General features: G+C 51.2%; 1 protein-coding gene across 4 annotated transcripts in view; it reads left to right on the top strand.

Annotated features, from left to right (window-relative positions):
* Nucleotides 1-26100, top strand: part of LOC135907589 (uncharacterized) — a 71952-nt gene that overhangs the window by 22015 nt on the left and 23837 nt on the right. For 2 of the 4 annotated variants that reach the window (XM_065439270.1, XM_065439271.2), the window contains exons 3-5: nt 2743-2899; nt 17665-17807; nt 22541-22679. In XM_065439270.1, coding sequence (XP_065295342.1) covers nt 2743-2899; nt 17665-17807; nt 22541-22679 — 439 coding nt within the window. The remainder of the gene's footprint in view (nt 1-2742; nt 2900-17664; nt 17808-22540; nt 22680-26100) is intronic. The other 2 variants (XM_065439272.1, XM_065439273.1) reach the window with 2 other exon arrangements.

Here is a 26100-nt window from a genome sequence, read left to right as displayed (position 1 = left end):
ACGTGGGCGTTGACGGCGTAGTTCTTGCCCCCGATGCTCAGCTGCGTGATGCGTCTAATCGTCTGGGCCGCCTCTTCGTTGTCGGTGCTGCTGATGATGATATTTGATCCGTTGCGCAGTTGGATGATGAGGCCTTACATCCTTGCTCGGTTGCCGCGACCACCGCTCGCGCCACCTGGTGCGTCTGCAGACTTTTAACAGCCAGTCCCCTCAGCCGAAGGACTATCTTAAGTCATCTTTGGGGAGTGGCGGCAGTCTCCTCCTCGGCGCTCCTCCTCCCTCTCTCTTCTTTGGCGCAGTTGGCGCACCATCTGTGACCTTCGTTGCGCCTGGGGAATTTCCATTCCCCGGCGTTCCCGCCAAAACTTGCTGCTTGTTATCGCTGCGTTGGCGTCTTTTCTGCCTTCTTGACGTGGCGATTTCTCAATCTGCGTCGGTTCCGCCATTGTTGCTTGCTTGTGAGCTTTGTGTCAATGGGGTGCTGCTTCCTAGGGCTCGGACTAGCTGCTGCTCGGGAGCCACCTCGGTGGTGTCTTGGGGGTCTTCCTCCATGATTTCTTGCGATTCGGCCGAAAATCTTGTCGGGCCTGTCGCTGAGGGTCTGTCGTAGAAGGTGTTGCTTGCTGGGAACATCGCTCCGGGGCTTCTCTACCTCGGGCCGAGGCCGGGGAGGCCGCGGAGCCCCGCTACTGCTCTAGGTCTTGTTAGGCTTACCGTGTGGTCGGCCACATGGCAAACTCAAATGCCGATAAAATCCAAAATAGTGGACCCACTGGCTTGAATTTGGGGCCCTCGTTGTCCTCTTCACTTCTGGCGTCGATCCCAGTCAAAATTTCGGTGGTCCAGTAGGGTTGAACGGGTCAAAAAGCCCAAAAACTGCGGAAAACTAGAACCATCAGCAATGGCTCGAGCGTCGTCACCTTCTTCTCGAAGTAGAAAAAAAAATAGGTGCTGCCCGACTAATATTGCACTTTTGATTTCACTGCTATAGACAGTGAAGTTGTTCAAACATGTCAGTCGCGTTTGCATTAGGCAGACCTAGCGGTGACTTCATGGTTTTGGGAGTTCAACATTCAGTTAAATTTTGTGCCAGTAGTGGCGGTAGCGTTGTGTTGTTGCTGCAAGTGTTGTTAGCGTAGCCGTCATTGCAGGTAACTGGCTATGCAGTGCTTGAGGGGTAGCTTGTTGAGCTCGCCTTTAGAAAAAGCGTGATGACAAATGATCGTAAAGACGGGCACTGCTTGTGCAGCTGAGGCCAACGAAACTCGCACAGTATCAGTCCCTGCTTTCAAGTCTGTGTCACAGTTCTTGCATTTCACGACAGACCACGTTTTCCTCGGCTTTTCCACATTTTAAAGAAATTGTACTTATCGATTCCCTGCCCCTGTGAGCAATGTTGCTGGAGCGGCCTGCGCTGGCTATTGCACGCTTGCTCCCGATTGACTCAGTGGTGGCGTGCATGGGGCGGCCTCTAGTTCGCGATGCGCACACTGCTCCCTGTAGAAGGTCTATAGGCCTAGAATGACAGTTATGCACCCGGAAAGTTTGTCGATTTTCATTTACCAGGTGGTGCCATAGGACCTAGTTTTGACCAACGCTGTGCAATGCCATGGTGCCATCAAACAGAAAGGCACTCAAACGAAAAAGAAGGTCAAAATCTACTCCAACATACGTCTCAGCGCCTTGATTCTAGCCTAGAAGCGTCGAAACGAAACTAGTGATCTCAATAATAGCGACAAAACATATCAGTGCGAGATGAGACTGAGCGATGGATAATTTTCCTATTTATTTTTTACTTTCACGAAGCAGACAAAGCAACGCGTACGGGAAGTTGTGGGTTAAGTTCCCATGGCCGCCGGGCCCCCACTGTTTCAAATGGGCACAGGTGTGCTGCGGCCTGGCTTTCGGCTTCCTTCAGGGCTGATAGGCTTGGGAAAGGAGCCTGCGCCCTAAATTCGCGTCGAAACCCACGTAAGCCCAAAGAAAGGAGGTCTGGACAATTCCCATCGTGACAGATAGCCATGTGGCGCCCCAAGTGCACCTGTTGAGGTGGGGACGCCTTCGGGTCGGGGACAAACACCCCTTTCCACGCGTTGAGGTCCCTCATGCCGAGCACCCGGCCGGCAGCGCGCTTGCACCTTTTTTGTCGGCAGGTACCCGGCGGAAGCACTTGCCTCCCAGAGCCGGGGTGGATGCTTTTCAACAAGGTCGTCTGTGGTTGCATAAGATGCGGCCAAAGACAACTCGGAAATCTGAATTACGTCCCCTTTCGGGACGTGAACCCCAAGGAGAAGCAGAGCACCAGGACAGGGAGCATCTCTGCCGATTAGAAAGAACCGTTGAGTTTCTGGGGGCACCAGTGGCTCTCGCATGCGAGGCGGATGCTCTGCCGCTAGGCCACCGCTCATTAGCATCGGCGGGCAGCTGGACACTGCCTTATTATTACGCAATCCCGGCAACGGCCGGGTGCAGTTACTGTAATCTTACCGAAGCTTGGCAAATGGCAGGTATGGAAGCAAGCGTACATAGCAGTATTGGCGAGACGGAAATACTTTCTAATATTCTATATTGTGATCCTACGTATTAAAAGTCAGAAACTAACAAAACTACTCTTGTGCGTACACTGGTATTGAGCTATATGGTAATTACGCAGCGTCAAAGTAAGCCTTCCTTTCATCGCAACACTTTAGCGACAGTGTGCTTACTTTGTCTACTTTGCATTTTCTTTTTCTCACTGAGAAGCAACTGCAGCACAGGGGCATACTGGAACCGGGAAAACGTGTGAACATACTGACGTGGCAAACTGCCTTGTACGTGGCATAGGAGACTTTGTCGAGAAATTGCAGTCACCATCGTCGAAGCTGAAGCAGTTCCACGTCTCATATGACGACATGTGCACGTGAGTACGCACCATACAGTGCAGTTTTCTTTACCAATTGTGACCTTGAGTTGTTGAATCAAGTAATTTCATTAAATTTTGTAATAAGTTACAAAGCTCTTAGTGCTGTGGCGCACGCTGCTGGAAGGCGACAAGGTTCTCCGATTTGTTAGAGCTAGCCTGCAAATGCTGTTGACGAAGGGGCGAAATGATATAATTTTATCGCCAAGTATTCATTAAAACGGAGGGTATTCTATACATGGTACTCTGTCTGACAAGCACGATGTTTTAGAAGGTAGGCGTACTGGGCATTCGGCCTAGACATCCAACTGAAACAGGAAGGATACTTTAGTTGGTGGCTAGTATGAGCGGAGTACTTTAGGACAAAGTGTACAGAAAGCGTGACTTCACTTCCAGAAGCTAACCTGTCTATAGAAAGCCGTTGGTTTCGAGAGGACAGAACTGAGCGCGTCAGGTTGAAAATACTTAGGGGAGGCGAGGGTTCTAAGCTATGGCCAATAGCAGTGTGGTCACAAGTAGGAGCATAACCAGTAGAAAGCCGAGACTGAAGCAAGCGGGTGCCGGCGGGGTTCGAAGGCGAACACGACTGGTGGCTGGGCCAGTGATAAGCAACACAACCAATGCGACAGTAGAATTATGTAGATCTAAGGCACAATTGGAAATTATGTGAAACGAAGCTTTCGTGACGCGGTAAAATAACACTCTAAAACTGTCCATCCTCTACACCGCGTTTGGCCGCATAACGATTACACGGCTGCGCACCATGCCAGCAAGATTTGCGTCCATCGATGTGCCTAATTCTTCTGGCAGAGAACTGTATAATTTCTATTGCCCCAAGGAGGAGGAGGAGAAACATTTATTTAAAAAAAAAATAAAAGAAAGGACAAGCAGATGTCTTTCTGCTTGTGCGGGAGGCGCCCTTAGTCCAGGGCTCCTGCGGCTCTTGCTGTCTCCCGGGCCTGCCGCACCAGTTGCTGCTGGTTACGAGGGTCCGAACTAGTCAGCACGGCCTCCCACTGCTCGGGTGTGGGGTTGGGTATTTGCGGGGCCGCCTTCACGTTGGGGCACGCCCATGTGGTGTGATATAGGGAGGCGTAATCATTACAAAAAGGACATTTGCATGAGTATAGTGTAGGGTGGATTGCGTGTAGTCTGCTTAAATGTGGGTATGTATTGGTTTGTAGTTGTCTCCATGTTACGGCGTCTTCACGTGAGAGCGTCTTGTGTGGAGGTGGGTATTGTCGTCTGTTCAATCTGTGGTGTTGTAGTATGGCGTTGTATTGTAAAGGTACGGGCTCCATGGATGCGTCCGTATCCCTCTCTTGTGGCGCCCGGGTGGCATGAGCTCGGGCTACAGCGTGCGCACGCTGATTTCCACGGAGGGACTCGTGTCCTGGAGTCCACACTATTTCAACGTCCGGGAATGCGGAGGCCTGTTTGAGGAGTCGGTGGGCGATTGAAGATATTCGACCTCTCGCGTAGCTACGGCAAGCTGCCTGGGAGTCGGTAATAATTGTGATGTACTCGTTGGTCAGACTAGAGGTGATGGCCAAGGCGATGGCTGTCTCCTCCGCTACGAGGGCGCTGGCAGTGCGGACAGTCATCGAGACCACCTCTTGTAGGTTATAGTCGACAACGCTGGCCGTCGTGGCTGCTTTTTGGGGGTACTGCGCGGCATCTGTGTATAGTGTGGTGGGGAGACTGCCATATCTTGTCTGTAGAGCTTTTGCGCGAGCTTGGCGACGATCGACATGATGTTCCGGGTGCATGCTTCTGGGGATAGGGGCTACCTTGATGTGCTCTCGCAAGTTGTGGGCCAGATGGATTGCTTGTTCGTGGCCTTTGCGGTGTATGGGGTAGCCTAGGCGCGCTAGGACTGTTCTTCATGTTGGTGTGAGGGCTAGTCGTTCTCGTTGGCTTGTGAGGTGGGCGTCTATAATTTCTCTTATAGTATTATGCACTCCTAGGGCTTCAAGCTTGAGTGTCGCTGTTCCCGGGGGTAGGCCGAGCGCTTGCTTGTAGGCTTCCCGAAGAAGTACGTCTAATTGATCTATCTCTTTGGGAGTGAGGGGCAAGTACGGGGCAGCGTAGGCAATGCGGCTGATTATCAGGGCCTGGACGAGCTGTATTATGTCGTCTTCTTTCAGTCCGTATTGTTTGGTGGTGATACGGCTGACCATTCGCATGATCTGGAAGGTGGTCTGCTTGAGACGTTGGATGGTGTATGCGCCTCTGCCGTCCTGTTGTATGTGGAGTCCGAGAATGCGGACGCGGTTTACTGTGGGTATTTCTTTGTCGTCGAGGATGAGTGTGATGTTTGGTAGTTCATTGAGTTTTCTTCGGGATTTCTGTCGAACGACTAATAGTTCTGACATCTCGGGGGAGCACCGGAGACCACTTGATTTTGTATATTGCTGGACGCCGTCGGTCGCTTGTTGAAGGGCGTCTTGTTTCTCTCCTTCGGAACCAGCGGTGGTCCAGATAGTGATGTCATCGGCGTATATTGCATGCCTGATTCCTGGGATTGCGTTGAGTTTGTCAGGTAATTTCATCATAGCAATATTGAAAAGGGTGGGTGATAGAACAGCACCTTGTAGGGTTCCTGTGTTGCGGGTAGGCAACGTCGGGGTTCTGAGTGAGCCAATGCCTATTGTGGCTGTGCGGTTGCTTAGAAAGGCGCGTATATAATTGTAAGTATTACGACCACAGTTCGTGAGGCTTAGGTTTGTAAGGATGGTACGGTGAGCCACATTGTCGAAAGCGCCTTTGAGATCGAGTGCTAAAATCGCTCCGGTGTTGTGCGGTGAGACGTGTTCAAGGACTTGTTCCTTCAGCTGAAGAAGTATGTCTTGGGTAGAAAGGTGGGGCCGGAATCGGAACATTGTTTCAGGACAGATGTCGCTGGATTCTAGGTAAGGTTGAAGCCGATTGAGAATGACATGTTCCAGAAGCTTGCCTAGGCATGAAGTCAGTGAAATTGGTCTCATATTTTCTAAGCTGGAGAGTTTGCCTGGCTTCGGGATGAGTATGATGTCCGCGTGCTTCCCAGTGATGTTCCCAGTGTACCCGCTTCCCAGTGATGATTAAAGAGGTCTGTAAGAGATTGAATGGTGCCATCATCCAGATTGCGCAGGAGCTTGTTATTTATTTTATCCTTGCCTGGGGTGGTGTTTCGTGTGAGTGCATGGAGTGCTTGTTGCACCTCAGTGATAGTGATCGGCTTGTCGAGGTCGTAATTGTCGCTCCCGCTGTAGGTTGGAGGTAGTCCTTGTGTGGGTTCGAAATCGCCTATGTACCGCGCCCGCAACTCCTCCAGGATTTCGTCATCAGAACCCGGATGGTTGTGGAGGATACGTTGGATTGTTTGCTGGCTAATTGCCTCGCTTTGTGTGGGGTCAAGAAAATGGCGTAGCAGCGGCCATGTTTTGGCCGTGCTAAGATTACCCTGCAACTTGTTGCATAGTTGTCGCCAGTTGTGACGGGTGAGCTCCCCAGCATAAAATTCCGCGGTTGCCGTGAGTTTCGCTATACGTAGTTTCAATTTACGATTATGTTTTTGGCGCTTCCATCTGCTTAAAGGCCTCGACGTGCCTCCCAGAGGTGAAGAAGGTGTGGGTCTACGGCCGGTATGTCTGTGGTCAGTGTGATCTGTTTTGAATGTCTGGCTACGTCTTGATGGAGCTCTCGTACCCAGTGCTCGAGATCCGTAATACCCGTTGAGGAGTCATCCGCTCGCTCTTTGCGAAAAGCTGTCCAATCTGTGAGTGTTGTCTTTTTTATCGGGTGGCGTGCATGCGTAACGTTCAATGTGGTGGCAAGTATGCAGTGGTCACTGCCCAGAGTTTCCTCCGTGTTGTGCCAGGATGCTTGCTGTATCCCTTTAGTGAGGGTGAGGTCAGGGCATGTATCTCGGGAGACGCTGTTTCCTAGACGTGTGGGGTATGCGGGGTCTGTGAGGATGATGAGACGATGCTGCTGTATCGTGCACTGGAGTGCAGTGCCTTTTGATGTGGCTGTCGTGTAGCCCCATGCCTGGTGAGCAGCGTTGAAGTCGCCTACAATCAGCAGACTATTATTTTTGGCTATGCCAATCGCTTTAGTGATCAAGTAGTCGAACGTGGCCTGCTTCTGCTTGGGTGGGCTGTATATATTCAGTATGAAAAGGCTCTTTCGGCCTCGTTGGAGCGGCAGGATCTCAATTAGGTTATGGTCGACGTCACTGCCGTCTATTGTGTGTTGTGTGGTTGTGAGCGTTTTAGCTTTAAGTGTGGCCACGCGGCTTTCAGGCGTGGTGGTATGTGTGTTGTAGCCAGATTGAGTTGGGTGTGTGCCTGTTTCCTGTAGTGCGATTACGCTTGGTGTTGTTTTGGCGTTACAGATGTACTGTCTTAGTGACCCTTGCTTGCGTTTGTAGCTGCGACAATTCCATTGCCAGATTATGAGTGGGTTTTCGTTCCTGTGGTTGGTTTTGCTATTCGTCCTGGCTGACGGGTGGATCGGCAGGGTGTCCCTGCTCTGCTTCCTGTTGTACTAGTGTTCTGACTTTCTTGCGTCGCAGATCTTTTGCGAGCCGCGTTTCTTCAACAACACTTGCCAGTTGCTGGATGCTTTGTTGCATTGCTAGAAGCTGCCGTTGCAGTACATCAACTTTCTCCTCGACTTGTGCGATTTCTGTCGGTTTTGCTGATTCCGCGAGAATCATGGGTTCAGAATGCTCCGAAGATGATGGCATTGAGGGTGCGGATATTGGTGTGGAATGCTGAGTGTCAGTACGAGTCGCGTATAGTTCTGCAATCTGCGTGCGAAGTTTGTTGTTTTCTTCATGAAGGCGTTTGTTTTCTTCTCTGATTGCCTTTAGTTCAGCTAGAATTTGCAGTTGAACATCAGTATTGTGTATGGATGAAGAATTATGTGGTGCTGTGTGTAGACGTGATGAGAGGGTGTTGTCTTGGTGGACTGTGTGAGAGGGGAAAAGCCGTGCTGACCAGCTCACCGCTTGTGATCCCGGTACAGCAGGTCCGCTGAGGTTCCGGGTCGCTCCTTGTTGGTTCCGCGAGCAGGAGCGAGACCTGGAGCGGGAACGCTTCCGTTGCTGGTCTGTGCGTGACCGAGACTTCGACCGAGAGTAGTCCCGGCGGCTGGTCCTTTGCGATGCCGAAGATGCCTTCTTCAGTCGATCAGGGCACTCCTTGGAAGCCGTAGGATGAGACCCCTGGCATAAGGCGCACCGGGGGTGACAGGGGTGGTCCTGAGTGGGGTTCCGTGTACCACACTGGGGGCATAGGTTTGCTTCTGGAGTTGGGCATACATCGGTCCGGTGGCCGACTTGGTGGCAGATGCGGCAGAAATGCGTGGTTGTTCGGTATGGTTTGCATCGTACTTCACCGCTGTAGTATCGCACGTAGAAGGGTAAAGCCTTGCCAGTGAATGTGATCACTGCCGCAGCGGTTTGTCCGAGCATGCGGGCATGTAAGAATTGGGTTTAACCATATACCTAATCCTGTTCTTTTTAAGAGTTTTGTGTATCTATATATCTGTATTGTTTGTTTTTCCCGAGCTGTTTCATGTGCGAAGGATATTGTTTAAGTGAGATATATGTAATGCATGCCATTACTCTCTTTCCTCTCTCCATCTTCACTGTTTCTCTTTCCTTTCTTTTTCTTCTTTTTTTTTCTCGCTCCTTGCTGTCTGCTGCCTTTTGGACCTTCTGGTTGTTAGGACCAGTCAAGTTGCTTTTGTAGCAACTTCTTTCCTAATGCCTTGGCACATTGTGCCACTTGTTTTTATGAATAAAGGTATTATTGTTATTTATTATCATTGTTAATACGCGAAGACCTCCATCACGCTACACACGTGACTCCGCAACCGCGGATCATAAAGTCTCCGGGATCTGCCGACTCATCGCTATGCTGGCTTATTCTTAAGAAACAGTGACAACGCGAGACACAGAGGGTAAGAAGTAGACACAACGAACCGCAACCATGGCCTCGTGGCAGATTGTCCACCTCACTTGTAGGAGGACGTGGGTCCGAAACTACACTGCCACCGGCTACCTACCGGTAACTCAAACAGACACAGGTATCCCCCAGTCGGACGGCCGGCTTTCTTTAGTGGTGTATTGTGCTGAGGAAAAGCCTTTGCCATGCAAATTCTGTCGAATTTTGTGGGCGCAACATGGCGATCACAGCGTAGTCCTAGTGGTTGGGCAGACGGCTCTTAAGATGGAGCTACATTGTTGAAATCCCGGTGCCGTAGGTTACCCACTGATTTTCAGTGCGTTAGAATTCTATCGGTACATCACGCACTTTCCGGAAAACAATATATATATATATATATATATATATATATATATATATATATATATATATATATATATATATATATATATATATATTGTTACGAATAATACTTGCGAAGCAATGGCTTTATTACCAGGAGATGGACGATAATCGCAACGTGATCGTAGCGCAGCCTGGCCTCTCAAACTCCTCGCTCTCTTCGTCTTCTCTTCTCTCCTCTCGCCCGCGCCTTTCGTATCCGCTACATTTCCCCGCAAGCAGACGGAGTCCGTGGGGCGAGTCAGGATGAACAAGCAGGCTAGAAAGGCTTCAGGCGAGCAATATGAGTAAGCTGAGTTCTGCTTGATCGCCGACCATTGCACAGGAGGTGAGCTATGACGTAGGTGAGTTCGCTCAGGTGGTCCACAGCTACAAATGGGCCTGAATATTGTGACAAGAACTTTTGGCACAATCCACGCTTGCGTTGCGGTGTCCAAAGAAGAACCAAGTCACCTTTTTCCAACGATACTTGTACGTGACGGTCGCCGTATCACTCTTTCGAACGACTTTGCGAGGCCAGAGTACGAAGACGAGCTATTCGACGGGCTTCTTCGGCGAGACACAAAGTCTTCAATACAAAATCGTCACTGTGCAGTACGAAGTGAAAGAAAGTGTCCAGAGGGCTTCGCGGTAACCTCGCACACTGGAGATGAAATGGGCTATAGTTCGTGGTTTCGTGTTTCGCCGTGTTGTATGCGTAAGTGATGAATGGAAGCACGTAGTCCCAGCTCTTATAATTGGAAGAGACGTACATGGCAAGCATGTTGGTCAGCGTTCTGTTCGTCTTTTCAACGAGGCCATTGGTCTGTGGATAATACGGCGTGGAATGACGAAACTGTGAAGTGCACAAACGAAGTAACTGTTCAATGGCATCAGCTGTGAACTGGCGACCATGGTCGCTGATGGATGACACGTGGTGGGCCATGACGAAGAACCACGGAACGCATTAGGAAGACCATCACGCAAGCAGCGGTGGAAGACAATATGGCTGCAGTTTCTGCATACCGTGTAAGATGGTCTACGCAGGCAATTATCCAATGGTTCTTGTTAGATAACGGGAATGCACCCAAAAGGTCAATGCCTACTTGCTCGAACGGTGTACTGGGCGGCGTCAATGGCCGAAGGGGACCTGGGGCTGCGGTGGTCGGTCACTTGTGACGTTGGAACGTTTCACAACTAGCGACATAACGCTTGGTTGTTTCGTACATCTTGGGCCAGTAAAAGCGCTCCTGCTTGCGGTGCAGCGTTCGTACGAAGCCGAAATGGCCGGATGCCACATCGTCATGCATGGAGCGTAGAACGTCGGAGCGGAGACTCTCGGGGACAACAAGCAGTAAACGCGCTCCGTGCCCGGAGTAATTAGTTTTGTAGAGCAATTTGCCACGGACAGTAAAGCGACCGCTGCCTTTAGAAGTACGGGCGGCGACAAAAAGCGGATCGAGGGTAACATCATTCCGTTGCTCTCGCTGAAAGTCTGCCGCGTCAGGGAACGTAGGAGTAACAGCATCGAGACAGTCGTCAAAATTCTCAGCATCGCAGTCGGTAGACGCAAGAGGAATCCGAGAGAGGCAGTGACGACAGCCACTCTTGTACGATACCACGAAGTCGTATTCCTGGAAGCGCAGCGCCCAACGTGCGAGGTGACCAGAGGGATCACGCAAACCGACCAGCCAGCACAAAGAATGATGGTCGGTGATAATCTTGAATGGTCTACCGTAAAGATAACACCGAAACTTTTGTATGGCGAAAACGGCTGCCAGGCATTCCTGTTCCGTAACCGTATAATTGCGTTCAGATTTGCTCAAGTAACGGCTGGCATATGCGACAACATGTTCTGCGCCACTGTGACGTTGTACAGGCACCGTTCCTATCCCGATTCCACTAGCATCAGTGTGTAACTTCAGTCGGGCAAGATGGGTCAAAGTGACGCAAGAGGGGTGCTGACTTTAGTACAAACTTCAGTTGAGAGAATGATGCGTCACACTCTGGTGTCCAATTGAAGGATGCATTTTGTCGCAAAATACTTGTCAACGGGTGAACGATGTTGGCAAACCGGGGAACAAAGCAACGAAAATACGAACATAGGCCAATGAATGAGCGGAGTTCTCGTGCTGACTGCGGTGGCTTGAAGGAGCTCACCGCTTCAATCGGTGATAACCTTGAATGGTCTACCGTAAAGATAACACCGAAACTTTTGTACGGCGAAAACGGCTGCCAGGCATTCCTGTTCCGTAACCGTATAACCGTACGAGGATCGGGTCTGACGCCATCCTTGTCCACTAAGTGTCCCAGGACCAGTGTTTGACGTTCGCCAAACCGACACTTTTTTGAGTTTAGAACCAGTCCAGCTTTCTCAATGCAGTCGAGAACGAGGCTGAGGCGTTCGTTATGTTCTTCGAACGTGCGGCCAAAGATTACAACATCATCGAGGTAACACATGCATATCTCCCACTTTAGACCACGTAGTGCTGTGTCCATGAATCTTTCAAAGGTGGCAGGAGCATTGCAAAGGCCAAAAGGCATAACATTAAATTCGAATGGGCCATCTGGAGTCATGAAAGCGGTCTTTTCCTCGTCGGCAGGGTCCATAGGTATTTGTCAATACCCCGATCGCAAATCAAGTGTTGAGAAGTAAGAAGCAGAGTGTAAGCAATGAATGACGTCATCAATTCGGGGTAGTGGATATACATCCTTCTTCGTCACTGCGTTTAGATGTCTGCAGTCCACGCAGAATCTCCAGGAGCCATCTTTTTTTCGGACCAGGAGTACTGGGGCTGCCCATGGACTACACGACTCTTGAACGACACCTTTGTTCATCATCTCCTTGACTTGTTCTGGAATAACTTTGCGTTCGGATGATGACACTCGGTAGGGCTTCCGGCGGATGGGGTGTGCTGAGCCGGTATCTATTCTGTGACGAGCGCGGACGACGGTGAATGAAGGGGTGCATCTCCATGCGTGAAGTCGAATGCAGCCTCATGTCTGGCAAGGACCTGTACCAGTGCTTGCCGTTCCGATGTACCGAGAGCCTTGCTGATCATGCCGAGCATTAGCTCTTCAGAATGGCGATTATCGCAAGGAGAGCAAGCTGTAGAGAAGTCCGTAGTTAGTGCCGCTATTGAGCTACACGCAGCTTTATCGAAGAGAGCGATTTTCATACCGCGAGGAAGGACAACCGACGTGGCGGAATAGTTCAGCGCCCACAATGTGGCGACTCCTTTCGTCATGCACACGACAGAGCAGGGCACAACTATATCTTTTTTAGCACAGTTTATGCGGAGAGGCCTAACTACAAGGTCAACACAACCAGCATCAGCAGTTGTTGCAGAAACACGAACGGGCGTCAGGCACCACGATGGTGCAATCACTTCATCAAGAACACTGAGTGTGTCTGGGTCCCTGTCTTCACCACCCGATCTTTCTTCGGAATGTGCTGGTATAAATAACTTGTTCAATGATATTTCGCCACAACCACAGTCCACGGAAGCGCCGCACTGTTCCAGAAAATCTATCCCAAGGATAACATCGTGCGAACAACGAGAAAGAACAAGGAATTCCGACACAAACACTTTCCCAGCCAACAAAACACTCGCAGCACAAACACCAAGGGGATGAAGCCACTCGCCGCCTACTCCATGAAAGGTAATACCGTCGTTCCAAGAAAACATAACTTTGTGGCCTAGACGGTTTTTGAAAGTGAGACTCATCACAGACGCAGTCGCCCCAGTATCAACTAACGCCATGGTCGGTATTCCGTCAATCGAGACATTCACTTTGTTTTTGAGCATCACAACAGGCAGAGGCATATCTGGCAAAGACCGTCCGGCGACCACACCTCCATTGGCCGCGGATGCTAGTTTCCCGACGGTGATGAGGAAGAACGGCGCCGAGGGGATGGAGAGCGACGGGGACGGTTATTTGGTGGCGTCAAACTGCGCTCAGATGCTGGCGAATCGCTGCGTCTGGGCTCGTGTGAGAAGTGGTCCATTGCAAGGAAATCGGTCGTCCGCAAGTCATATGAAGTACGGGTTCTGGGTGACGAGAACATCGGTGGTGTCCTACGTGATTGACGGCCTTGGCGACAATACCGAGCTATATGGCCTGTGGAACCGCAGTTGTAGCACACGGGAGGGTCGCGGTTCACAGCGTCTTCCTCGAAACGAATGGTAGGCGGCTGCGGGCGGCGAGAGAGTTCGTTGTCATGTGGATAAGGTGTCTCTGCTGCTTGCTGAAATCCGTTGTATCTTTCATAAGTCACGTCGTGATAGTAGAGTCGATGCTGTTCTTGTCGCGGCCTGACAGAAGTTGGAGGGACTCGGGGGTAAAAACGCGGCTGCTCTCGTTGTGGCCGAGCGTCATAAGCAGAGCCTCTGTCGTAGAGACGTGGCTGCTGTCGAGGCGCGAGTTCATAATCCTCAGTGCCCCTTGACGCAGGATACGGAGAGAAGGATGCCACGTTTGGCTCAAAATCTGGTGATAGGCGGACGCTATGAGTGCCTGGATGTGTCACTTGCGCGTGCAGGCTGAGCTCTTCCCGAACTATTTGCCGGATCGTTGATGCAAGATCGAGGGGCTGGTTGCTGTCCACGCTTGCAACTGTGGTCACATTGGCTAGCGTGCCAAACTTCGGCGTGATGCGCCTCGTCTTTAGTTGCTCGAAAGTGCGACAGTGCCGAATGACGTCAGCGACGGAAGCCAGGTTGTCTTTTGCAATGAGGAAATTGTATACATCCTCGGCAATTCCTTTTAGGATGTGCCCGACTTTGTCTTCCTCGGACATTCCACAGTCCACCGTCCTACACAGTTTTATTACTGCCTCGATGTACATCGTGCAGGTTTCGCCTGGCACTTGCGCACGTTGCAGTAGCGTCTGTTCTGCCCTTTTCTTTTTAGTCGAGGAGTCGCCGAATCGCTCTTTGATTTCCGAAACAAATCTTCCCCATGTTGTGAACGTCTCCTCGTGATTGTCGAACCACAACAACGCCGTATCCGTTAGAAAGAACACGACGTTCGAAAGCTGAGAAGCGCTGCTCCACTTGTTGGCGGCACTCACCCGGTGATAATGGATGAGCCATTCCTCGACGTCTTCGTACGATCTTCCGGCGAAGGGACGCGCATCTCTCAGTTGCAGAACAGAACTTGTCGGCGCAGCAGTTGGAATGGGCCGTTGTTCGTCTGCGTCGTGGGACATATTCAACTCCGGTGGATTGGGTGGTAGTCCAGCAAGGCGACGGCTCCGTCGAAGAACTTGTGGTTCAGCCTCCGTCTTCGGGTGTCGATTACCCAGCACCTTCCACCACAACTGTTACGAGGAGTTGCGAGGAAAAGGTTTTATTTACAGGCGATGGACGATGATCGTAGCGTGATCGTAGCGCAGCTCGGCCTCCCAAACTCCTCGTCCTCTTCGTCTTCTCTCTCCTTGTCCGCGCCTTTCGTATCCGTTACAATATATGTATGTGTATATATATATATATATATATATATATATATATATATATATATATATATATATATATATATATATATATATATATATATATATATATATATATATATTTGTATCTAGGCGTTTTTCCGCCGACATGGGTCCCTGTGGATGCGGGACGACACTGTCACGTCGACCTGGAGTATCGGGCAGTGCGGACTGCCCTGCCTGTGGACTAAGGGCAACATTGGACCATGTGTTGTGGGAGTGCGAAGCCATCGGCTCCTCCTTCAGCGAGGATAGGTGGGCTGCGCTCTTGGGCAGCCCCGAACTCAGTGACCAAACCCTGGCCGTCCAGAGTGCCCGCGATCGGGCCGTCAAGCTCGGCTTGGCGGTCCCTACGTGGGACTAGCCGGGTGGCGCGGGGTCTCCCCTGCGTCTTCTGTAGACCTAATAAAGATATTTCACTCACTCACTCGGGCATGTGATACGCGTTCTGTTTCAAGTGAACCTCTTTGACGCCAACTTCAGTTACTGGGTATAACAGGTGTGTGCCGATCTAAAATGACTAAATGGATCGTTTAAATTTCTCCAATGCTGGCCGGAATCGGACCGATGTCACACGGGTTCCTCAAGAACAGCAACCCGATGCTTTAGCAGGCTCCTCCACGAATGCACTTAGTATGTGCCGCATTTCAATGAACCTCTCCCCTGTGTCACTGAGTATGCGCCACAGAGCAAGTGGCAAGCGAGAGAACGATGTCAGCGTTCGCGTGCGCCCGTGCGCCACGCTTCCATTCTCAGGGTCCACGTGTATGCTTCGCTGCACTGCCACTAGATGGCGCAGCGTGTCTGGACACAAGAGCAATAGAGGAAGCAGTGGCTACATGGCGAGTTTTTCTTGTGCCGTGCGTTTTGGGTGCCACGTGCATGCTTCGCAATGGCGACGCTAGATGGCGTCGAGTGTTCCTGGGGAAGCACGAAAGACAAGGGCCGCTGCAATGCAGGCCTGATACATTGCTCCTTTTTACAGTGGGGATACCTTGTGTCACTATAATCATTCAATGCTTATGCATTACCGACGAGTCATCGTGAGATGGGTGTCAGAATTTTTCTAATGTTGAGAGATATCCCTTGCCTGGTGATGGGCTATTTGTGGGGGTTCTCACCTTCTAAGGAAGCCCTATAGATATTAGAGATTTCCAGGCATAGTGTCTAGACGCCCCTTGTGCAACTCCAGATGGTGTGGGGTACGCGCTGCGGCTATGGAGGCAGACTAGATGGGGCGGCTTGTAGCAACCGGTAAACGAGGCACGAGTGCGTTCCCGGCCAGGTGCTCGCTTATTACCGGACGTTGACGCTCGGAAGGGATTGTGTGTCCCTATCCGAGGCCGTCCCTACCGAGGGCGTCTCCGCTTTGGGACGACACACGGGCAATTGGAGTGGCCCAGGCAGACACCCTTCTTCAGGTTTTCTTTTTGTGTGCCCGCAGGGTTCGACGTGATTTGCATGGCGCGTGCTTCTTTCTAAAAGGCGGCGTGCCTAGGGACGACTGTGCTTATTGAATAACTGGCGGGTAACCAATTACAGCAGTGTCTTAACCTACGTCCACAGGCGGCCGAGGCGAACACGTAACCACAAGTTTCTGGCTCGGGCTGACGACTACCATGGCTGACTACTGCGCAGCGCTGTGTGGGGGAATGTGAACACAGCGCTTTGTGGTGTCCGCTACTTGTCCTTTGTGTGCCACCTCCACGCTGTTTCTTCCGAATAAGCTGTGTATCCACCACACAAGGTCAATACAATTCTAAGTGCAATTCTTTACACAATCTCCGGTATCTGCCCACTTTTCAATTGAACTGTCTCGGAAATTCGTCAATTGAACTGGGCGAGATGCCGACAGAGCAGCCACGCCAAAGACTGAGGAAAATGCAAGGGCAGCTTTGATTTAATAACGTCATTATTAGCTTGAATGTGCATATTTCTTTAACTGAAACTATTTATGCATTGTTTGTTGTTTCATTTCCTAAAATGCAGAAGAGAACCGGCCACCGGTACATCTGTGATGGTAGCACAGACGGCTAAAAACAAGTCGTTTCGTTGTACGCGTGTGTTCTAACCTGTGTATGAGCTATTAAGCAACGCAGCAGTAGCCATGGTCAGTGGCTGCTTTTCATTGGGCGTTTCATTTTCCCAAAATCTATCCTCCGGCGGAACGCGCGTGTCCTCTCTTCCTGCGCGTATCTCCCTTCTCAACATTTTTTTCTCGAGTGAAGGAAGTCTCTCTACGGAGCCTTCTAGCCGGTGCTGCGCTTGCACAAGCCATCATATGTAGCATGGGGTCAACCATATAAAGACAGTGCCCTAATTTCTTCCCTACAGCGTCTGCAGTTGAGGCCAGTCGTCAACTCTGGACGTGCCGTGGGAAAAAGATGATCCGTAAAAATGCACATGGAGATCTGACAGTTAAGAGCTGACCAAGCTCACCATTACGGAGAATGCATTTAATAGGTCAATGTTAAAGTATCTGCATCAACCGTGCCCACATAATTACGTGTAACTTCACTCACACCCTGCCTTTCCTCTCCAGCTCTCTCTCTCACTCCAACATTATGCCGCGTGGCAGCGTAGACGAATGAAAAAAATAAGACAGCAAAAAAGCTGACTTTTATTGCGCTCCAGTATTCAGCGTTTCTTGTAAAAAAACAAGATATTCTAAGTGTTCTTGGAGTTCTGGCAAGTGTACGAGCACTTTTTGTCTCTACTTCTTATATGATGTCTGACATTCTAAACGTTCGTCAGTGAAAGGCGGCATTCTAGTTTCAGAATTCATCGCAAATATAACTTCTCAATTAATTGACGTTTACACGAGGAATTCGCTAACCCTACTCATTTGGGAGGTGACCGCCATATGTTTTCGTAAAAATGCCTGTACGTCACTGTCTTTCAAAAATCATAATGCTCTTTTAAGTTTGACAGATATTCTTGTAAATTTGTTGCAGGCCCCAGCACCTGTCAGCATGCAGGCGTCAGCACAACACGCAAAGCTGCACAGACGAGGCGGAACGTGCGCTAGCCCATTTAGAGGCGGGCGTGTCATCTGCTTTGGGAGTGTTGTGCGCGAACAACGGGAGCCTCTTACACAGTAAGTAGAGGGAGAGATAGAGAAATAACTTTATGCAAAGTTAAGAGGTCAGTGCAAGAAGCCGCGCACCGGCGAGGTGCCCTCCGTCGATGGCTCCTGCCGCCTTGGCCGTCTTCCGAACCCGCCGCAACAGCTCTTGCTGGTTGTGAAGACACCAGCTGGATGGTGCGGCTGCCCCACTTTAAGAAGGAGGAGACGAGCACGGGGGGAATGCTAGATGCGCTGGGCACGCCCACGTAGTGTGCAGCAACGACGCATGCTCCTCGCAGTGACGGGACTAAAGCGCGGGCAAAATGAGTTGTAGCTTACTGAGGTACGGGTACGTTTTACTCTGGAGCTGGTGCCAGGCCACGTCGTGCTCTCTCGTGAACGTGTAACGCAACGGGGCATACGTGCGTCAGCCGGGTCTGTAGCGTTGTAGTATGGCACTATATCATAACGGTACCGGGTCCCGGTCAAGTAGCTCGGGTTGTGCTGCCTGGATCGTGTACGCTCAGGCTGCGACGTGTGCGCGTGTGTTACCGCCAAGGGACGCGTGTCCCGGAGTCCAGATCACGTGCGCCGTGAGTGGGAGTTCGAGCGCCCGGTGCAGTCGATGGCGGCTGTGGATACGCGTCCGCTCGCGAAGTTCCCGCAGGCCGTTTGGGAGTCGGAGTTTATACCGCACGTATTGTACTCGCGCAGCAGAGGCTATGGCCAGGGCAATCTCCTCCGCTTCGAGGACGTTCCTGCTGCGCACAGTCAGGGCCGGTCGCTCCTCGAGTCGTCCTCACTGTCAGCCGCAGCGCTTCTTCCCGGGTGAGGGGAAACGTCCGTGCGCAACGTCGATTCGTCGCGCAAGTATCGTCGCTGGAGGGCTTGCGTTCTGCCTGACGACGGGCTCTGTGGTGTTCGGGGTGCATGTTGCGCAGTATTTGAACCACGCGTATACGCATTCGTGGGTGTTTGTTTTCCAAGCGCGTGTCATTTCGCGTCCCTTTCGTGGGGGGGTGGTGTCCTAGGCGTGTGAGAATAGCTCTGCCTGCAGGGGTGAGTGCCAGCCTGTCGCTGTCTGAGAACATGTGCTTCGACCACTTACCGTGGGGTGTTGCCCACGCTCGGTTCCATCGGTTCGCTCGTCGACGTGCCGGTTGGGACAGCCAGCTCTTGTACACTAGTCGTAGGAGTACGTCTAGTCTGTCGTAGTGCCGTCGCGTCATGGAAGGTATCGGGCTGAGTAGGCAATGCGGCTGATCACCAGGGTCTGCACCAGTGCCATCACGTCCGCGTCCTTGAGTTCGTGGTGTTGGGATGTGACACGTCCAATCATTCGCGTCAATTGTGCGACCACGTTTTGTAGACGTTGAGGGGCATGGGCACCCCGTCGTTTTCGTTGAGGTGGAGGACCAGTATGCTTCGTGTATTTGCCTACTGAGTTTCCACTCCATTTAGGTGTACCTTTATCGTCGGTAGCAAGGTTCTCGATTGGCGTGTGCCGAGCAGTAGGAGCTCGAACTTTTCCGGCGAGCACAGCAGACCCCACCTTGTCGCGCATTCGCGCACGACATCCACGGCAGCCTAGAGTCCATCCTACAGGTGGCCCAGCGGCCACCCTGTGGTCCAAGTCGGTATGTCGCGTATATTGGATGTCGCGAGGCGCGTATATCGTGTGCTGAATTTTCTTTCAACCTACTAAACTGTTTGCCGAAGATTGCTACTCTGAGACTTCGCGAGATTGGCTCTTCCTACCCTCTCTCGAGTCTACCTGCCGCTGTAAGTGTCGCAACGAAAGCAGACAAGCCAACTTGTGAAATGAGGGGAGATACTGTTATCCGTTTTGTCTTAAATTGATTAAATGTCTGCTAAACCGTGCTCACTCGCGCTGTATAGCCATCAATCAATACCTGCAGTTATCTTTTTGCTATCATGTACATAGTTTCGCGGTTTGAAAGGGGCATCGAGACATTTGCTGGGTTCGGAAGTGCTCCACATCATTTGCGTAATGTAGCCTAGAATTTTTCTATGTGCAGCTTTTACTGCTGGCTAAATTGTCAGTTTGGCATAAATACGTACGTACAGTTGACCAAGAGAGTGAATTTACGAGCAGCTTGTAACAGTAGCCAGTAAAACCTTACATCACAATGGATAGGATAGGATAGGAATAAACTTTATTTGTCCAACGGTTGTTGATGTTGGTGCCCGGGGCTAGGCTGCCAGGGGTCCATCAACCGAGGAAAATCTTTCGAGATCCCCGGCAACGGCCCTGGCCCGCTGGACGGCCCACTCCTGGTCTTCGGGTGCCTCGCTGAGGAGGGCGGCTTGCCATCTCTCAGCGAGGCGCCCCGCTTCAGATGGTTCTGCTCTTGTATTCCCCCTTCCTCTTTGTCCTTGTTCCACGTGGCGTCGGCATTCCCAAAGTACATGGGCCATATCGGCCCGTTCGTGCTCGCACCACGGGCAGCCGGGTGACGGGTGCAGCGCGGGCCACAGGCGGTGCAGGTGGTAGGGGTTGGTGAAAGTGCCCGTCTGCAACCGTCTCAGGTCGACCGCCTGGGACCTGTCTAGGCGCCCGTGGGGTTGCTGATATTTTCTTCGTTCTTTCCTATAGTGACCAAGCACCTCCCGGTACGTTGCCGGAAACTCCTTGACATCGCAGTCGGCATCCTCGTGATACCCAGCTCCGTCCGCCACGATTTGTGTTGTATTGGTAACAACAGCGGCCGCGCCAGACGGGGTGGCAGCCGCCGTCGCCGTCACTCCTCCGCTGGGGTCCCGCACAACAACGGCAGCAACTGCCCTCTGGGTGACCGCGTCGCGGCGGGTAAGCTGCCTCGCGACGAGGTGGGCGCGCTCGTTGTGGTTGGGTGGAGTGTCGTTGCGTCTTCGGCCGTTAGCATTGTTGGTGTCATTATTGTCGTGGCTGTTGTTACTGCCAAGCTCCCCGACGTGCGCGGGGAACCACTTGAGGGACTTGTTTATAATCGTGCCGGATCCGAAGTCCCCGGCCCGTGCGTTGAGCATGCGTGCCACATCCGCGGACACCCAACCTTTGGTGTAGTTCCGGATCGCTGATTTGGAGTCGCTGATGATAAGGTTATCCTCCGCACCTCCGTGTAGTACCGCAAGGGCTATGGCCATCTCTTCCGCTGCTTCGGCCGACGGCAGCCTCGCTGATGCCGTGACTCGGATCGTTCCCTTTGTATCTACGACTGCCATGGAGAAGGCGGGCGCCGCTGCCGTCGGCCGGCCGTGTCGATGTTGCCGTTGTTGCTGCTGCCGTTTTTGTCGTAGTAGCAGCAGTGGTGGTGGTGCTGGTAACTGCGGTTCGTCTCGCACATTCCCTTGTAGCGGCGGTGGTGGTCGACATTCCTCGTCGCCATCAGAGTCACCGACTGGCCGCGGGTACCTGGCTGCATCGACGAAGAGGACGCCTTCTTGTCTTCCATGCTTCTCGAGGATTGCTACCGCCCTGCGTATACGTCTTTGCACGTCATGCAGCGGGTGCATATTCTTCGGCATGTTTTCCGTCTGTATGGCGTCCCTGACTTTCGGTAGCAGTGATTCTTTCAGTCCACGCGCCTCGTGATATCGAATCCCGAGCAAGTCTAGAATTCGTCTTCTCGTTACGGTGCTCGACAGCCTCTCCAGCTGCGCGATTCTCTGCACCTCGGCGATCTCCTCGAGCGTGTTGTGTACGCCCAACTCGAGGAGCCTGTGGGTTGGCGTGTACTGGGGCACTCCCAGGGCGGTCTTGAACGCCCTGCGGATCGCCACGTTCAGCTTGTCGGTTTCGCTCCTGTTCCAGTCGGCATATGCGGCGACGTACGCTATGTGGCTCAGCGCGTACGCCTGTATCAGCCTCGTAACGTTGTGTTCTTTCATTCCTTTCCTCTTGTTCGCGACCCGCCGCACGAGGTGTGTGGCGGCGGCCACTTTCTTCTGCAGTCGGGCAACCAGCTCGCGGTTGGCACCGTTCTCTTCCAGCCACAGGCCGAGCACTCGCAACTTGGACACCGTCGGTATTCGGGTCCCCTCCCTCGTCGTGACGCAGACGCCCAAACGACGAGCGTCTAGCACGGCCTGCGGAAGGGGCCCTTTCTTGCGCGGCCTGTGGAGCAGGATCTCCGACTTGTCGGGTGAGCAGACGAGTCCCGTGTCCTCGTCACGAAATGCGAAACAACATCACAATGTTGTTTCGCATTATTAGCAAAAACTGAAAATGTGAATACTGGGCTACGCTGTGACGCTGCGCAGAATAGATTCATCATTTTCTCAGTTACCGGGCTCTGTAAACTTTTCTCATCGACTGTACGTAAACAGGCAAGAACACAGAGCAGATTCAAACTAAATGCGTCGAATAATATGACCGAGCAGCTTTAAAGACTAGGCATAACTGCATATAGTAGAAAATGGATGCTCCAACGTAAATCTATTCGAATCTATTTAAGCAATTAGCCCTTCACAAATGTGCAAAAGTTTTGTGGCCACGCCCATTTTGCCTTTCGGTCACGCTGCACCGCAAAAGCCGCAAAAAGTCTCCACTTTGATATAACGTGTACACATGCAGTATTATTTGAACAAAATATTCAAAGCAATTTCGGGATTAGCCGGAGCGTGTATCGTTTCATAAGGAATAGAAGATGGCTGCCCGCAGATTGCTGCACTGGCTGCTCGGAGCCACCGACTGTGAACGATGGTCGGCCATGTGCATTATGATCACGCCTGACGCCCTCTTCCTCACCTTCGTATTTCAGACATTGTGGAGGGACTGTCGTGCTGGGAGGGAAACAGCTTCTTCGAGTGCATCAGGAAGAAGAACGTGGCCTCCTCGAGCGAAGGCTTCTTCGAGGGGCGCCTTGACATATGCAGGCGAGGCAGTTCTTTCATGTCCAAGTAAAAATTACATTTGTCGTTTAAGTCACTCATTGTGTAGGAATGTCCAACCGATGGGGATGAGTGATTGCTTGCATGCTATATCTCATAGTATATAACAATATATTACCTCGACTACGACTCGCGAAAGAGTTCGCGTTTTAGCAGACGCCGCTTTTCATAGATGTACTACTGTATGTGTTACGTCAGGTATCCTGTTGTATCACTTGTGTACTGACTTATTCATTGTGCACCGGCGACGAGCTCTTGCAAAGGTGAGCGTGCGAATTCAATGCGCGCACTCTTTATGTAATAATGTCCTCGTCCTAGAGATGTACTAGTGGAGGCATGCTGCTCGATCAGGTGGATATTGTGCGGCAGACTACCAAGTCATGAAAAAATTGACTCGCCATCTAGACCCCGCGAAAATATATGGCCAGCGAAGCTGTTAGAAAACCATTCAAATGCCTTCGATGGGTATATGAAATGTCTTATCGTTCTGCCTAGTTTTAGCACGACACCGTTGTTCAGCATTACGATTTTTCACTCTTCGACGCTCATCGTATTCACGCTGCTCTTCGGTAGTCCTAACTCTGCGTGATCTATCCATAGCGGTCCTGCAATAAACTGAAAGATATGCTAGGCAGGTCTGCCTTTTATATACGAATTTGGTGGCGTCGCTCAGTGATTTGTAGGCTGGTATTGCCCCTTTCCCACCGGAGAAGCTTATGCAACCGCAATCTCTACCGGGAAACACACGCGGGCAGATTGAACATGCATGCCTCACATTGTTCACAGGCGCCTTATCAGCCATCATGCAGCTTTGACGCTTGTTTTGTGCGTTTCTTCATTGCAAGGAATACTAGGTGTGTGTTGATCACCTCATTCGAAAGGAGATATGCCCTTTTTTCAGTTCAGTTTTTTTGTTGATGGACACAAGAAGTCCCGACCTACTAGGGGCTAACAGATTCGCTGTAATAATTATTTACATTTGCATGCAATGCACGCTTTGTGGCTTCACATTGCGAGTGGGCGTGTAGAGGTTGCATATTAAAACAGGCAAGTGGGTAATTAGTGGTTTTCAACGTCTGAAAGCGTCACAACGGCTACGAGAGAGACCGTAGCGGACCACCCTGGATTAACTTTGAATACAGGGGAATATATAACGCCCGCTAAGTCTAAGTACAAGGGATTGTATTTATTAGGGGATAGCTAAAATATCAAACACCTTCTATTGAAATGCAGCAAAGTGCCATCCGCCATCTGACCGAATTGCAGCATAGCGATACACATACAGAGCGATAGCATAGCATACACATACACAGCGACAGCATAGAGATACACATCTAGCTACAGCTTTCACTGTGGTGTTTTCCCGCTGCTACTTGATGCTATATGCTGACAAAGGGGTTCGTGGCAAAAGCGCTAGGCTTCATTTTTTTCTGCAATGAAAGCATACCAAAATTAGTGAATAAAATATAATCAGCTTAATAAGCAGCCGCCAGCGTCGACGACGTTTCAGAGGTCGTTCCCTGTGTGTCTGTTTACTGCGATGTGTGCAAACCTAATCTTCCCCTCTCGTTAAAGAAACAGAGTTGTTTTATCTTCTTTTTTTTCATTTTTGACCATGTCGCCATCCTTAAAGTTTACGCTTCAGGATAATTTTTGCTTCCGCAAACAGAGAAAAATAATCGTCGACGACTGCGATACTCGCTCATGCGAAATTTGAGCTCAGCTGTAGACGTGTTTGTAAGCAAGCCGGTTGTCGGTGAAGAACGGCGTTTATTGCCGGTGGGATGGTGGTATATATGCGAGCAGGAGCGTGACGTCGCAGGTCACGATGCCGCGTCGCTGGCAGCTCTGCCACATCTCCCCCCCCCCCCCTTTTTTATAAACAATTAGTTCAACGTCTATCAGGCAATGGGTACAGACAGGGCTTGCGACGTTGCCGTGTGCTTCGTCGTAGCTGTAGGAAAGGTTGTTTGACGTCTGAGACATCAGACTCTAGACGATCGTGTGGTTGTGGGGCCACGTCGCGTAGATGCTCTCGGGTCCGCCTGATCGCCCGGCCGTCTTCCGTATTCAGGATCGCTGAACGTGGGGCTTCCACTGGCTTTAGGAAGACAGCAGGTGCCCAGGTCCGGTGAAGAGTGTCGTACGCTGTTACCTGTGGCCCCTGCGATAGGGGGGAAGGGCAGCTGTCTAGAGCCGCGGTTGTAGTAGATTTTCTGGCAAGGATGGATTTCCTGCAGACGGCGGTGAACAGCTTTGCAGGGCACCGTCTCTGGCACCATGTGCGTTGTGGGTACTGGGAGCAGGGTTCTCGTCAGTCGTCCCACGAGTCTCTGCGCAGGGGACTTCAGCACCGCATCCCTGGGGGTATTGCGCCACTCAAGCAAAGCCATCTGGAAGTCGGGTGTCTTATACGAGCACTTCTTTAGTAGTTTCTTAGCCTCTTGGACAGCCCTCTCAGCTATTCCGTTAGAGCGTGGGTAGTACGGGGTCGAAGTTACGTGTGCGATACCTAATGTGCTCAGAAACACTTTGAATACCGCGCTGTGAAACGGTGGGTCGTTATCACTGTACAACTTTGAGGGAAGCCCATGAACAGTGAAGCCATCCACAAAACATCATTTCAGCAGTTTCGCAGTGACGTTTTGGAATTCACGCATCTCAAGAAAGAATGAATCGATATCTACGATTATGGCGAACTGTCAGCCACAGTAAGAGAGCAAGTCCATTCCTACCGTTTCCCAGGGTAAACTATAGGCACTTTGTGACACAAAAGCGGCATCTTCGGGTACCGCGAGTGATGCGTTTGGCAGACCCTGCAAGCTATATAGTACTGTTCAATATCCGTGGAAATGCTGGACCAGAACATAGCGCTTCTCGCTCTTTCATTGATTTTATCTGCTTCTGAATGTGCGGCCTGAAGGAAGCTCAATATTTCTGCTCTCTTCGAATGTGGTATGATTACCTTATTGCTGCGGAATGGTAGGCCATCCAGGGTGTGTGTGTCCTCCCGGTATGACCAGTAGGGGCGCTCAGCTTCCGGGATATCACGTTTGTCATCCGGCCAGCTTGTTTCCGCATATCCTCGTAGCTTGAGCAGGGTTGGGTCGCTATCGGTTGCGGCAAGGAGGTCTTCGATGCGTCCTTTGGAAGCGGAAACAAAATCGAGCACATTTACTTGAAACTGTTCGGGCTCTTCAGCCATGCACACTTTGCTCAGAAATCGTGACAAAGCACCCGCAAGAAATAGCTCCTTGCCCGGTTTGTAGATAAGATTGTTGGGATAGCGCTGCAAGGTGAGCCTCATGCGTGGTAAACGGAGGGGGCACAGGTGTAGCTGCTTCTTGAAAATTGACACCAAAGGGCGATGATCGGTTTCAACCGTTACTTCTGGCTGACCGTAAATGTAATCGTAGAATTTCATGCATCC

This window comes from Dermacentor albipictus, chromosome 1, assembly GCF_038994185.2.
Source record: "Dermacentor albipictus isolate Rhodes 1998 colony chromosome 1, USDA_Dalb.pri_finalv2, whole genome shotgun sequence".
Lineage (NCBI taxonomy): Eukaryota > Metazoa > Arthropoda > Arachnida > Ixodida > Ixodidae > Dermacentor > Dermacentor albipictus.
This window is presented reverse-complemented; position numbering and strand designations above follow the sequence as displayed.